The 15,814-nt window shown below is 46.3% G+C and overlaps 1 protein-coding gene across 1 annotated transcript in view; it reads left to right on the top strand.

Moving 5' to 3' along the window:
• Nucleotides 1-15,814, top strand: part of GRID1 (glutamate ionotropic receptor delta type subunit 1) — a 633,591-nt gene that overhangs the window by 510,363 nt on the left and 107,414 nt on the right. The window contains exons 9-12 of the mRNA XM_036356029.1: nt 101-202; nt 1,161-1,358; nt 5,659-5,983; nt 6,958-7,096. Of these exons, the coding sequence (XP_036211922.1) occupies nt 101-202; nt 1,161-1,358; nt 5,659-5,983; nt 6,958-7,096 (764 nt within the window). The remainder of the gene's footprint in view (nt 1-100; nt 203-1,160; nt 1,359-5,658; nt 5,984-6,957; nt 7,097-15,814) is intronic.

Here is a 15,814-nt window from a genome sequence, read left to right as displayed (position 1 = left end):
CCGGGTCAGTGCACCTGCCGTGCCTTGGCCGGTGAAGGCAGCAGCCGCGGGCTGTGCACAGGCGCCATCGGCCCTCACACGCTCCCTCTTTCCTTCACAGCTGGCCACGTGGGACTCGGAGAAGGGCCTGAACGGCAGCCTGCAGGAGAGGCCCATGGGCAGCCGTCTCCAGGGACTGACTCTCAAAGTGGTGACTGTCTTGGTAGGCTCCTGGGCTCCTGGGCTCCTGGGCACCTGGGCTCCTGGGCCCGAGGGGAGGGGAGTGGGGGAGGGTGGGCTCCTCCGGCTTCTGAGGTGGAGGTGTGTCTGGTTTCAGGCTGGGTTTGGAGAGACGGGATCTTCCGTGGTGGCCTGAGCTCCCACAGGACCGTTCGCGCCATAGTCAAGGTGGCGAGGACGGAAGAGCACGGCCTCTGCCTCCCAGGCGTGCAGAGCAGTGGGTGCGAGGGGACGTTTCTCGGCATTCAGCACCCCTGACGGGCCACGTGACACAGGCTTCGTAATGAAGACTATTTGTGGCAGTTTTTCTGCACAATTGTCCCGGAATCAGCGCTCTCTGTACGCACACCACAGAGAAGCAGCGCATCCCTTTCCCTCAAAAACCTTTACATTAATGAGATATGTTCCTGGGGCTGTTTGCCAGAGGCTGCCCCTTGTTCAGGGCCACAGGGCGGGTGGCAGCACCCGGGCGTTTGCCAGACGCCACGTCCCTGCAGGAGCACGTGGCTGTGTGCAGGGCGTGGCTTGGGAGTGGGATTCAGTCCTCTCCTCTCCTGTCCTCTCCTCTCCTGTCCTTTGACTTATGATATGCTCATGGCCCGTGAATCAGCATCCATTCCCTAGTGCAGCCTGGTAGATGCTACACTTCTCTCAGCCCAGCATTGCAGACCTTCATTGTCGTTAAGCTCCTGGATGAGAAATATCCACGCCTCTTAGCTGGGTCCTGAGGAATGACGACATTTCCTAAGGGCAGAGCTCGGGCTGTCACAGGTGAAGGAGTGGAAGGAGCCGTGTGACCTGGGAGACGGGTCTGGGCAGAGCCGGGACTGTGCCCATGGCATGCTGGCCACAGGGCCTTCCAGCATGACCGAGTGCCTCGGCACCTGGGCGTGTGGCTGCTGGCCTGGTAGGTGTTGATGCTGCTCATTCTGTGGCCTCAGGAGGAGCCCTTTGTGATGGTGGCCGAGAACATCCTCGGGCAGCCCAAGCGCTACAAAGGCTTCTCCGTGGACGTCCTGGATGCGCTGGCCAAGGCCCTGGGCTTCAAGTATGAGATCTACCAGGCCCCCGACGGCGGGTATGGCCACCAGCTCCACAACACCTCCTGGAACGGGATGATCGGGGAGCTCATCAGCAAGGTAAGTCCCCGAGCAGGTCCCCGGAGGCACCCCGCCTGCCTGGGGGGGTACCCAAATGAGGCCCATTGAGCAGCAGGTCCCTGGGGGCACCCCGCCTGCCTGGTGGGGGTACCCAAATGAGGCCCATTGAGCAGCTGGAACCTTGGGACCACAGTTACCACTTTCACACATAAGCGCTCTTTCTCCACAATTGTCTCCCCACCATCCCCCATTTCCTGCTCCTTTGCTCAGTCCCTGGCTCTCTCTGTTTTCCTTCTGTGCCCATTGCTCTGCTTCCTGAGAAGCCTGTCCCTGTGCCTGCTCTGTAATGTACCCCAGGAAGCCCACCCCCACATGTGTGCTGAGGGGGGAAACTCGTTCTCAACGGGAGCACTGCTGATGCCAGTTCTCCTCCCTCACATGGCCCATCAGTGAGGTGCATGTGTGTGTACGTGCATGCGTGTGTGTGTGTGTGCATGCGTGTGTGTGTCTGCATTGCTTGCACTGTGTGTGCAGCTGGCATGGCATTCCTCAGCCAGTTCCAGTTCGTCCACCAATATAGAACCATTACTCCTCTCCCTGCTGTGGAACCCAAGACTGAACTGAGACTCACACATGAGGCCAAGTCACCGTGTCCCCATTCCTGCCCCTGTCATCTCAGGAGCTCTGGCCATTTCCTCACAATCATTTAGGATGGTGGCCTATGATGCAAGCCCACCCTCTCCACGGTCACTGTCACCCTGTCACCACCCACCCAGAGGTTTCTGCAGTGCCTGTGGACAGCTGTGGGTCACAGTGCTTTGAACTTCTCACCACCAGTGACTTTCGCTAGTTCCTCACTCAGCACCCACATCCATGTATCTTTTAAATATATATACATTTAAAATATATATCCTATATAATAAAAGCCTAATATGATAAGTGTCTAGTCAACTGGTCGGCCATTCAACCAACCAAAGTGTAATATGCTAAGGATGCTCAACTGCTCGCTATGACTTGCACTGACCACCAAGGGGCAGGCGCTCTGGTAGGTTAGCTTGCTGCTGGGGTCCGGCCAATTGGTACTCAGTGAGATAGGCTGGACACGCCCTGGAGCCCTCCCGCAGTCACTCCCCAGCTGGCCAACCTCCCACATCCCTCTCCAGCCCTGATTGTGCATCGATGGGGTCCCTTGGCCTGGCCTGCACCCTCTCACAATCCGGGACTCCTTGGGGGGATGTCGGAGAGCTGATTTTGACCCCATCTCACAGGGGGAGCCCTGCTCAGCCAGAAGCCGGGCTCAGGGATGACAAGCACAGTGACAGTGGTGGGAGCCTCTCCTGCCTCTGCGGCAGCGCTAAGGATGTCTGACTGATGGCTTAGGCCCCTAGGGCTCCTGGGCTGGGAGAGGGCGGAGACTAGGCTGAGGGGCACCCACCCCACCTTCCCACTTCCCACCGTCCTGCGTGCACAAATTTCATGCACTGGGCCTCTAAAATATATATATATATATATATATATATATATATATATATATATATATATTTCAGAGAAGAATGGAGAGAGAGAGAGAGAGAGAGAGAGAGAGAGAGAGAGAGAGAGAGAGAGAGAAACATCGCCCTAACTGGTTTGGCTCGGTGTATAGAGCGTTGGCCTGCAGACTCAAGGGTCCCAGGTTCGATTCTGGTCAAGGACATGTACCTTGGTTGTGGGCACATACACAGTAGGGGTGTGCAGGAGGCAACTGATCGATGTTTCTCTCTGATCGATGTTCCTAACTCTCTATCCCTCTCCTTTCCTCTCTGTAAAAAAAATCAATAAAATATATTTTTAAAAAAGAGAGAGAGAGAAACATCAATGATGAGAGAGAATCATTCATCAGCTGCCTCCTGCACACCCCTCACTGGGGATTGAGCCTGCAACCTGGGTATGTGCCTTGACCGGTAATTGAACCATGACCTCCTGATTCACAGATCAATGCTCAGCCACTGAGCCATGCTGGCGGGGCACATTCATGCATCTCTTAGCACTCTCCGTGTTGCTGTCACTGTCACATGTCTTGACTACCACCTATTGTACTTCTGGGTCTTTCGTGGCTTTGCTCCTAACACACAGCTCCTTTGCTTTATAAACCCTTAAAGGCAGACCCGGGGCCCGTTGCTATGCAGTTTCCCCAGACGTTAAATAAACCTCATTGTAGTATACCTTACATGCCATAAAATTCACCCATTTCAAATGTACGGTTCAGTGATTTTTAGAAAACCTGCAGAGTTGTGCAGCCATCTCCATAACATAGTTTTAGAATATATCCACCACCCGGCGAGCTCTCTCACTCATCCACAGTTACTTCCATTCTCACCCAGCACGGGCAGTCACCCATCTCCTGGCTATCTCCATAGGTTTGCCTTCATGAACATTCACTATAATATGTGTGATCTTTTGTGTCTGGCCCTTCCCACTCCACATCTGGGTTTGAGGTTCATCCTTCCCCAAGGTTTCTGTGCTGTTCGTATCCTTCCTCTTCTCCTGCCTGCTGGGCCTCCGTGGTTGATTCTCCATGTTTTGTGATTCTCAATGTTTTTGATTTCTTCTTGCCCCCCCCCAACCCTGACTTGATGCTATTATCTGTCCTCCGACCCTGACGTTCAGGTGGCTGCATACAGGTGGGGGAATCCCAGGTGTCCCTAGGTGGGCACATGGCACTGTGGCTCCGCCCCAGCAGGGCCTCGGGGCAGCCTGAGCTCCTTGCCTTGTCCTTGGTCGGGTCCTTCGGCGGCATTCCTTAGAGGTTTCAAAAGTTGACCTTTCTCGTCGGCAACCTAATAATCTGTCCTCGAAAACGAAACCAAAGAAAGATTGTGCTCCCACCTTGTTGGAACAACGTGAAGATGGTTGGGCATGGAATTCTACGTCAGTTTCCTATGATATTCACATCTGTAGACAAGGGCATCCCAGGAGGGGTATTGCCTCCGGCCCCCAGGCCACCCTCCACCAGTGTCTGCTCCCTTGGCTCCTCTGCACCTGGCGCCATATAGTCTGCCTCCATCCTGTGCGGCAAACGTGTCCTTCACCCCCAGGCCCTTTTCTCAGTCAGCTTTGCTCCAACTTGTCTAGATCCTCAAGCATGCAGACAGAACCCCTGGGTCTGGGGTTGGTGATAAGACAGCCAAAGGCGAAGGCCAGAGATGCAAACATGAAAGTGTAGGAGGAGAGCCAACACCATCACCCCAGTATTTCTCCTGCTCTTGGTGTGTTGTTGGGTTTCAGTTCAGAACATCAGCACGTCTGACCCTCCAGCTCACACACTAAGCCTGATAAAATCTATGCATGTTCTCCCAATTTGAATACATAGGTTAGATCTGTTGTTATGATTGGTCATTTAAACTAAACCTAATTCTGAGGATGCCTCTGACCTCAAGGCTCAAGAGCCAAGATCCAGATGACCACTGGCCACCGTAGTGGCCTGGGGCTTGAGGCGGGCCCTCCAGCCTGGGACTGCCTGCCAGCGTCCCTCTAGGCACAAGGACCCTAACCTCCACCAGTTGGCACACTCTCACGGTCTGCTTCCATCCTAATGGGGGTCTTTGATTCTTTTAAAAATGAAGCCCATCTTAGAAAGCAGAAGTCCTGAGAGGTGTGTTTCAGGTCACAGTGCAGCTCGCCCACGAGTCCCCTCCTGGCGCGGTGGTCCTGCGAAGAGGCAGCCCCGGCATGCAGGCCCCGGCAGAGGGAGGTGGGACAAGGGAAGCGGGGCCCTTTTCTTGGTGGATGGTACTCTCTGGCATAGTCTCTGCATATAAAACAATCATTAATGAGCAATCATTACTAATACATTAATGAGCTTCAAGGTAGTTGCAAAGCTCACCATACAACTTCCAAAATATTTTAGAAACGAAATCTGTTAGGGTGTGGCAGGCTGGGGGCCCGGGAGGCTTGACAGGAAAGTGGAGGGTCTGTGCTCCCAGTCTAGGGAGGACCCAGACAAGCTGGAAGACACAGGGCTTCGTGGTGTGTGGGTCCGAGGGACAGGCCAGCCTGAGAAAGGAGGAAGCTGCTGGGCAGCAGGGAGGAGCTGGAGAAAACCACACGTCACACAGGAGGCAGATGCTTTCCAGCCTCTCGTCTCCAGCCGCAGTTTCCAGGAGCTGTTAGGTTTGGGAAAGAAGTGTACCAGGTAAAGGAGGTAAGATCAGACCACTTAGTGCTGGATTTGCCTTAAAACATGCAAGGTCACAGGGTGTCACCTGGAGAATCCCGTCTTCTCTGGACAGAGCAGTGTCCATTGCGGTGTCCAGAGCAGGGTCAGCCGCGACGCCCTCTGATGAGACCTTTTGCCTTTCAGAGAGCAGACTTGGCCATCTCTGCCATCACCATCACCCCGGAGAGGGAGAGTGTGGTGGACTTCAGCAAGCGGTACATGGACTACTCGGTGGGGATCCTACTCAAGAAGCCCGAGGAGAAGATCAGCATCTTCTCTCTCTTTGCTCCGTTTGACTTTGCGGTCTGGGCCTGCATCGCGGCAGCCATCCCTGTGGTGGGCGTGCTGATATTCGTGTTGAACCGGATGCAGGCCGTGACGGCTCAGACTGCTGCCCAGCCTCGGCCATCCGCGTCTGCCACCTTGCACAGTGCCATCTGGATCGTCTACGGAGCCTTCGTACAACAAGGTACCTTCCTGGGTTCCTGGTGCTGGGATCGCCTGGAAGAACTTACCTGTTGGCAAAGTTCAAATCCCGGTTCTCCACTTTAGACAGAGTGGGCTGTGGCGTTCCGCCTGGCACTGTCCCCTCCCATGCCAGAATGATTCTATGCTCGCGGGGCTGCCAAACCAAAGGAATCTTGCTTCAATTTGAAGCTTTAGTGGGAAAACACGACAACTGCTTGGCAATGACCTAAGAGCACTGCAGCCCGCGGGACACAGCCGCGTCGGACATAGCAGGTCTCCCGCCCGAGACATCTGGGCAGTGCCTGGGGAGTGCCAGGACTGCAGTTTTCACCAGAAACAGGGAGTGGGAAGTCCCTTACCTGAGTGTTGGCTCAGTTTGCACCGTAGCACAGCGTGCCCGTGGGGTTGTGTAAGGACAGGCAGTCAGAAGCTCTTCCTGCTGCCACGAAGGAGCCGGAGAGCACTGGCTCACAGAGGCAGCCCCTCTGAAAGCCGGGGAGAGCCGTGCAGGGAGGGATGCGTGTGAGTAAGGTGCCAGGCAGCCCTCCTGCTGAGGTCGAAGGACGCCCGGACCCCCGGGTAGGAGGTAGTTCCTGTCTGTAGAATGCCCGATGAGGCTCCACATGACCTTGAAAGGGACTGGCCTGCCCTCAGCCAGGTGGCCGCCAGCACATCCTCACAGGGGGCGGAGCCTGCTAACTGGGAGAGTTGGGTGGTAGGGCTTAATCCTTAGTGTTTTGACAGATACCACGTCAGAAAAAGGCCAATCCTGGCTCCTCCGTGTCCTCTGGTCCTCCATCCCTCCCCCAGACTGGTGTCTTAGGGTCTTTCCCGGACTGGCACAGTCGCCCCCGCTAAGCTGGCAGCCACTTCTCTGGTCCCCAGCCCATCACCGTGGAGGCTCCCTGCCCAGAGCAGGTCCATGGGCGGGTGGGAGCAGCCGCAGCCAATCCCTCTGCTCCGCCCCTCCCGCAGGTGGCGAGTCCTCCGTGAACTCCGTGGCCATGCGCATCGTGATGGGCAGCTGGTGGCTCTTCACCCTGATCGTGTGCTCCTCCTACACGGCCAACCTGGCCGCCTTCCTCACGGTGTCCAGGATGGACAGCCCCATAAGGTAAGACCACCCCCTCCAGAGCTGCGGCCAGCCAGCTGGGAGGCTGCACAGAGAGGGCGGGAACTTGCCTGGTGGGCGGGGCCCCCAGTCAGTGGCCGGCTTGCTCCCAGACCTACAGAAGAGCTTCGCTCCTGTGGTACTTCACATTTTACACAGTTAAGTAAATGTGTAAACCCGTTCATATTTCTCTGAGCATTTACATTTTTCTTAGACTAATCAGGACATTAAAAATTAACCAATTAAATTGTTCTCATTTAAACATTGATTACAAACTGATTTAATCAAAAGTTTCTAAACATTCCATTAAAAATAATTAAAACCAAAGGTCTAATATATTTTCCAAAACTTCAAACACCTTAAAATTATTTTTAAGAACATGTTAATTATCTTAGTGATTAGAAAACTTATTTAACTTGTATTTATGAAATTATAAAAATATTGAAACTAGGGACTAAAATATTTCTTCATTTTACCAAAATGTTAAAAAATGGTATAAAAGACTTAGTTGAACATGATGAAATAACTTGGAAAGGTCTTCACAGAGAAAAATTTTAATTTTTATGAGGTCCAATTTATAAGTTTATTCTTTTGTGGGTCCTGCTTTGGCATGAATTTAACTACTTGCCCAGCCCTAGACCCTGAAGACATCCTCCTGTTTTGGGGGTTCTTTTTCCGCAAAGGTTTTGTAGTTTTATATTTCAGTCTACACTTCTTTTGGGTTGATTTTTGTATAAGGTTTAGGTTGCGTTCTATTTAATCCTTTATTTTTTTTTTGTCTATGGGTGCTCACTTGATCAGCACCATGTATAAAAAAGGCTATCCTTCCTTTATTTAGTAATTTGTCAGAAATCAGTTGGACCTATTTGTGGGGTTCTATTTCTGAGTTTTCTGTTGAGTCACATTGGTCTGTGTGCCCTCCCCTTTGCCAACAGCCCACTGTCTTTATTACCATAGCACAGAGTCAGCCTGGATACTGGGCAGAGTGGTTCCTCCCATTTTATTCTTCTCCGTCAAGATTGCTTTAACTATTCTAGGGTCTGCACCTTTATATATAAATTTTGGACTAAGCTTGTCTATGTCTATAAAACCATTTTGGGGGTTATAATAGGAATTGTATTCATTACAGTTGTAATTGCATTAAACCAATTGGCTATCACTTGGTGTGAATGTTTATTGTGAATGAGTATTGAATTTTGTCAAATGTTTTCTTGACAGTACTTGACATGATGATATGATTTTTCTTTTTTAGCTTATAAATACAATAGATTACCATAGCTTATAAATACCATTGATTGTTTTGCAAATATTCTACTCCTTGAATGAATCTCATGTGGTCATGGTTTATGAGTCTGTCATACATTGTTGGATTTCGCTGGTATTCTGGCTGAGAATTTTTGCATCTTCATTGATTAGAATATTGGTTTGTGCTTTTATTTCTTGTGCTGTTTTTGGTTGATTTTGATATCGAGGTAGCGCAGCTATTTCCCTTTCAGTATCAAGAGTGAGACCATTTGGTTATATTTCTTCCCGTGAAAGATGATACTAGAACACCTTTATTTCCTTTTCTCTTCCCACTTCGTTGTTTTTTGTTATAGGTTCTAAGACTTTAGACCCAGTTTACTATGGTCCTTTCTTTTCTTCTTATTTAAAAGAAATTTAATGGTTTCTCTGAGATTTTCATTTGGCATTTTTATTCTTTTGTTTTATCCCATCCATATTTGTAGTCATTATTTGCTCTGAATTCTGGTTCAATGCTTGTTGGCTGTTTCTTTATTCCATGATCTAGTCATTATTCATATCTTTATTTTGCTGAATTTTTGTTCAGCTAGAGTAGCCCTGTGAGCAATATATTACAGCAGTGATATACTTTCTGAGATAACATATCGGAGAATGTTTTTAGTTGCAGATACACACAAATGACCCTTCTCTGGGTCCCGTATTCTGGTGGCACAGCGCTCGTCTGTGTAACTTGTTCTATCGCCTGGATTGTGTAGAATTTGCCCCATTGCTCTTCCTATATGAATGCTACAGAGAACCCGAGATGATCCCACTTACCTCTTCCTTCTCCTGTCCTCTTTCCTTTCCTCGCTTCTATTCCCACTATTTTCTTTATCCTCCCCCTTTTACTCCATCTCTTTTCTATCCCCCATCCCCCTCTTCGCTTCCCCCTCTCCTTCCCTTCCTCTCCTTGTCTTCCTGTCTCCCTCTCCCCCTTCTTTCTGCTCATTCTCTTCTTCCATTTATTTATTTATTCCCTTGTGCTCCTCCTCTGCCCTCCATTCCTCTCCCCTCCTCTCTTCTTCCCTCTTCATCTTCCCCTTTTCTTCCTTCTCCTTCTCTCTCTCTCTCTCTCTCTCTCTCTCTCTCTCTCTCTCTCTCTCTCTTCTACCTTTCACCTTTCTCCCCCTCCTCCATGGCTTCCTCCCCTCATTTTCCAGTTTTTCCTTGTCTCACATCACTCTCTCCTCCTCCCCCCCTTCTCCCTTCTTATGATTCCTTTTCTCCATCATCTTTATCCTTCCCTCCTTCCTTTTACTCTTCCTCCTCCACTTCTTTCCCTCTCATGTGCTTTCTCCTTTATTATTAACCCTTCTAATACCTTTGAATTTTAAACATCCATCACTATTTAATAGAGTCAACCTACATGTGATTAACCATGCGTAGAATTTCCCTTTTATTCTGGGAGAGTTCTTCAGCATGTCCTCCACACTCCTGATTAGATTTTCTCCAGTGTTCAGATGATTTTCCACTATGCTAATGAGTATGTAAATTATGTTCCTGTGTTTTATCTCCACGTATCCTTTCTTCCTCTCCCTCTGTTAGTATCTCCTTTATTTCTCAGTCACTGTTTACGGCAAGAGTCCTTACATAATGAATTATAGCTATAGAGAAACAAATATTTAAGACATTTTACTTCATTTTATTAACGTATGTTTTCTAATTATGTGTTTGGAATATTTAATGCAGTGTAGTTTAAGTGCATTTATACATTATTTTAAAGTGCTGAATCCTTTCTTTATGCCTTCATGCTGTTATTCTTGATGTTCAGTTTGCTTTTTCTTGATTCTGAGCTCTTTCCAGAAACAGGCAGATAGGGTCCCCTTAAGTCACCCAGTAGTAGACTGGCTCCAGGTTGACACATCCTCCTGGGATGGAGGCGTGGCTTAGGTGTTTGGGCAGAGGCCTAGTGGTAGCTGCAATGCCAGCCTGGCCTCAGTGGGAAACTTTCCCTTTGGAGTTTTGTCCTAGGGACAGAATTTCTGTGTCTAGAATTATGATTGATGCAGCCTTTCAGTAGTAAGAACAGCCATAGTGAAGCTGTGTTACCCCTTTCTGCATTTCTATTTTCTGTATCAGAGACAAATGCCAGTGACTGGGGTTTGTGTCCACTATTCCCTGCAGAGCCCAGAGGAAACTAGGTGCCCCCCGTTATTGCGACTGTGAGCTGCTCTTCTTATGTAGGAAAAAATATATAATCCACTGAGATGACGCACCTTCAGAAAACATGATACCCCTTGCTGGTGTGGTGCGTGGGCTGGAGCATCATCCTGCACACTGAAAGGTTGCACGTTCGATTCCCACTCAGGCCATATACCTAGGCTATGGATTCAGTAGGTTTCTGGAAAGATGAATGGTGGGTCTTTGTCTTCCAGTGACGTATCTTTCTTATTAATTCAAATTATCTTCAACCTATACATTCTCATACTAACAGAAAACTATTCAATAATAATTGTAACTCCCCCTTTAAAATACTAATAGTTGCCCTAACCAGTTTGGCTCAGTGGATACAGCGTCGGCCTGTGGACTCAAGGGTTCCGGGTTCGATTCCGGTTAAGGGCATGTACCTTGGTTGCGGGCACATACCCAGTAGGGAGTGTGCAGCTGATCGGTGTTTCTCTCTCATTGATGTTTCTAACTCTCTATCTCTCTCCCTTCCTCTCTGTAAAAAATCAATAAAATATATTTCAAAAAAAAATATTAATAGTTACTTTGCATCTAAATATTTTATTCTTTATTTTGTTAATGTGATGTATTTCACTGGTGGATTTACAGATGTTAAACGATCTTTGCATCTCTAAGATAAATCTCACTAGGACATGGTGTATAATCCTTTTAATGTATTGTCAAATCTGGTTGCTAACATTTTGTTGATAGTTTTTGCATCTATATTCATCAAGGATATTGGCCTATAATTTTCCTTTCCTTTTTATAATGTCTTTGATTTTGCTATCAGGAAAATACTGGCTTTGTAGAGTGAGTTTATAGTCATTCTTCCCTCTTTGATTATTTGAAAGGAGCTTTTTCTTGTGCACACACATCTACACATTTTCAGAGGAGAACATAAAATAAAAAAACTGAACTCACCGGTAGTCTAATTTATCCCAAGTTATTTTTCCTTTCAATCATCTTGATGTAAAGAAATAACCACTATTCCATAAAACTTGCTTTAAACTTTTTATAAAGTGATGTTTCATTTTTTTTGCAGTTTTATGATGAATAAAAAATCTAGATGACCTTGGGTTTGGTGATGACTTCTTAGATTCAACATCAAAAGAACAATCAATAATAAATTGGTAAGTTAGACTTCATTACAATAAAAACAATTCTGTGAGAAAGACACTTAAGCAAATTAGAAGACAAGTCACAGATTGTGAGAAAAATCTTTGCAAAATACTTATTAGGTAAAAGATGATATCCAAAATATATAAAGAACTATTTATTATTTTTTTAAATATATTTTATTGATTTTTTACAGAGAGGAAGGGAGAGGGATAGAGAGCTAGAAACATCCATGAGAGAGAAACATCAATCAGCTGCCTCCTGCACATCTCCCACTGGGGATATGCCCGCAACCCAGGTACATGCCCTTGACCGGAATCGAACCTGGGACCTTTCAGTCCGCAGGCCGACGCTCTATCCACTGAGCCAAACCGGTTTCGGCAAGAACTATTTAAATAGTAATGAAGAAAACAACCTATTTTTTTTAAATGAGCAAAAAAAAAAAAAAAATCAACACACACCTTACCAAAGAAGACATACATATGGCAAAAAAAAACAGATGAAAAGGTGCTCAATAGCATGTAACATTAGGGAATGGAAAATAAAACAAAAATGAGATACCGCTACATACCTGTTAGTATGGCCACAATGCAGAACACTGACACCACCAAATGCTGGTGAGATTGGGAAGCAGCAGAAACTCTCTTTTATTGCTGGTGGGAATTCAAAATGGTATAGTCGCTTTAGAAGAAAGTTTAACAGTTTCTTGGAAAACTAAATGAACTCATACTCTGTAGCCCAGTAGTCATGCTCCTTGGTATTTATATAAATGAATTGAAAACACATATGAACACAAAAACATTCACATAAATCTTCATAGCAGCTTTATTTAGCAAAATGTGGAGGCAACCAAGATGTCCTTTAGTATACATGAAAGAGAGAAATACGTTGTTTTTTAATGAGATGTCAATTTTAAGATAAATTTGTGGATAAAATGGGGGAAAATATGAGCTGGGCAGGGCTAGGATAAATCAAGTAGGACAAATAAAGCCAAATTAATAACTTTTAATTGATCATGCTATTGATGTTATATCAAAAAAATCATAGACAAACTAAAGCTGGATTAATAGCTCTTTTTTAAAATCACTTTTTATTTTTTCAATTACATTTGACATACAATATTATGTTATTTTCAGGTGTACACCCTAGTTATTAGAAATTATAAAACTTATTAAGTGATTATCTCAAAAAATCTCATACTCATCTGACACCATAAAGAGTTATTAGAATATAATTGACTATATTCCCTATGCTGTATTCTACACTCCCTTGACTACACTGTAACTACTAATTTGTACTTCTAAATCACTTCACCTTTTCCACTCCCTCCCTCTCATCTGGCAACCGTCAAAACGTTTTATGTATCTATGAGTCCGTTTCTGTTCTGTTTATTTTGATTTTTAGATTCAGTTGTTCATAGATATGTATTTATTGCCATTTTATTGTTCATATTTTTTATCTTTTCTTTTGCTTCTTCTTAAAGAAGACCCTTTAGCATTTCATGTAATTCTGGTTTGGTGGTGATGATTTTTTTTAGCTGTTTCATGTCTGTGAAGCTCTTTACCTGACCTTCAATTCTAAATGATAGCTTTGCTATGTAGCATGATCTTGATTGTAGGTCCTTGCTTTTCATCACTTTGACTATTTCTTACCACTCCTTTCTGGCCTGCAAACTTTCTGTTGAGAAATCAGCTGACAGTCTTATGGGCACTCCCTTGTAGGTAACTAACTGCTTTTCTATTGCTGCTTTTTAAAATTCTCTCTTTGTCTTTAACTGTTGGCATTTTAATTATGATGTGTTGTGATATGTGCCTGTTTGGGTTGATCTTGTTTGGAATTCTCTAGGCTTCCTTGACTTGTATGCTTATTTCTTTCACCTGGTAAGGGACATTTTCTGTTATTTTTCCAAAAAGGTTTTCAATTCTTTGTTCCCTCTCTTCTCCTTCCAACATCCCCATGATACAAATGTTGGTACATTTGAAATTATCTCAGAGGCTCCTTACACTATCTTCATGTTTTTGGACTCTTTTTTCTTTCTTCTGTTCTGATTGGGTGTTTTTTTGCTTCCATATATTCCAAATAGCTCATTTGATTCTTGGTGTCCACTACTCTACTATTGATTCCTTGTAGTAAATTATTCTTTATTTCAGTTAGTATATCCTTAATTTATGACTGGTTCTTTATTATATTGTTGATGGTTCATTAAGTTCCTTGAAGTTCTCAGTAAGTTCCTTGAGCATCCTTATAACCAGTGTTTTGAACTCTGTATCTGGTAGTTTGCACGCTCCATTTCATTTAGTTATTTTTCTGGAGATTTCTTCCATTCTTTCATTTCCAACATATTTCTTTGTCTCTGCATTTTGGCTGCTTCACTGTGTTTGTTTTATGTCTTAGGTAGAGCTGCTATGTCTCCCAGACTTGGTAGAGGGCTTTGTGTAGTAGGTGTCCTGCAGGGCCCAGTGACTCAGCCTCCCCAGTCACCCGAGCTGGGCACTCCAGGCATGCCCCTGTGTTGGTTGTGTGTGCTGTCCTGTTGAGCCTTGATTGCTGTTGGCATCGCTGGGAGGGATTGACCTCCAGGCCAATCAGCTGTAAGGACCAGCTGCAGCTACAGCGGAAGAGCTGCTGTGCAGGAGACACCCCTGTGGAGCAGGACTTGCTTCAGTGGGGCTTTGGTGCTCGCTGAGTCTGCCCCTTGAGTGTGTCACTCGTGGATGTGCTAGGGTTGTAATCTGGCATAGTCTGAAGCTGACCATTGGGTGCACTGCCTCTGGGGCCTCCAGGAGGTACAAAGTCAGCCACTGCCTGTGCCCTTTCTGGGGCCACCCAGCATAAGCTACAGAGCAATCTGCCAATGGCTGGCACTTTTATTAGCTCAGAGGGGCCAGGAAGAGCCAAGCTGTGAACCAAGGTGGGATGCCACTAGTACTGGGCATGTGGCCAGTTTTTGAGAGGTATGGGGCATGCCGAGGCCAGCTGCTACTTGTTTGAGGGATTTTAGGGAGACCAAAGCATGAGGCAAGAGAAGCCAGTGGTGTGGGAAAGCCCCCGGAAATGGCTTGGATGAGCCTGCAAGTTGGTTGGGGTGCGGTGTCAGGGAATCACCAGGTGGGGCAAAAATTATGAGCCAGGTTGATGGAAACTCAGATATGATGCCTGCCAGTCAGTTCTGTGGGGGAGGTCTCATCAAAGGAACCCTAGCCTCTGCCAACACTTCTGTCTGGGAGAAAGCTGTCCCCAGCTCTTGCCCTGATGCCAGATAAGTTAGTTCCTCCTTGTATGTCCCTGGATCCTTTCAAGCTGCTGCCCCAGAGCTGGAGCTCTGAGGGAGTGATTCCAAATAAGTCCCTGTGCAGGCCCTTTAAGAGGAATGCTGGAGACTCCAGCAGCCTCCCTGTCACTCAGTCACAAACTCCACTGTTTTTATACCTGGAAGACTGAAGTTATGGGAACTTCAGACTAGATAGGCACATTCCACAATGATAAAAGGCTCAGACCCTTTAGCATGTTTTTGTTGTGTTTTTTTAACCGGAAGAGATATCTTAGCTATGGAGGTCACTCTTGAGGAGCAGGGGGACCAAGGCCCACACCAGACCCTTTAGCCCCAGACTAGATAGCATGTTTTAAAAATACTTGAGGCACACCGAAAATTGTTGCCATAGAGTATTATACGGCATAAAGAGGCACATTCCACAATGATAAAAGGCTCAATTTCACTGGAAAGACAGCACTTCTAAATATGTATGCATCTAATAATGAAGTGTCAACATTTATGAGGGGAAATCTGACAAATCTAATGGGAGACATAGTCAAATCTAAAATAGTAAAAAAATTAACTTTATTTTCTTAGAAATTGACATAAACTAAAGAGCAGTAAAGCTATAGATGTAAACGACACTGTCAACTAACTTGACATAATCGACATTTCTAGAACACTGCACAACTTATAAAATCCAATTTAAGAAGAGATCTGAATATTTATATATCTCTTGATGACATTGGATTTACAGTGGGGCCTTGACTTACGAGTTTAATTCGTTCTATGACGGAACTCGTAACTCAAATTACTCGTATGTCAAATCAAGAAGTGAACGAGTGAGACACGTGATGCTGGGCTGATGCTGTGGCATTCACTGTGACGTTTACTGCGCCAACTAG

The sequence above is a fragment of the Myotis myotis genome, unplaced genomic scaffold (assembly GCF_014108235.1).
Source record: "Myotis myotis isolate mMyoMyo1 unplaced genomic scaffold, mMyoMyo1.p scaffold_m19_p_24, whole genome shotgun sequence".
NCBI classification, from domain to species: Eukaryota; Metazoa; Chordata; class Mammalia; order Chiroptera; family Vespertilionidae; genus Myotis; species Myotis myotis.
The sequence above is the reverse complement of the archived record's forward strand: the minus strand, read 5'-3'. Positions and strand labels throughout refer to the sequence as shown.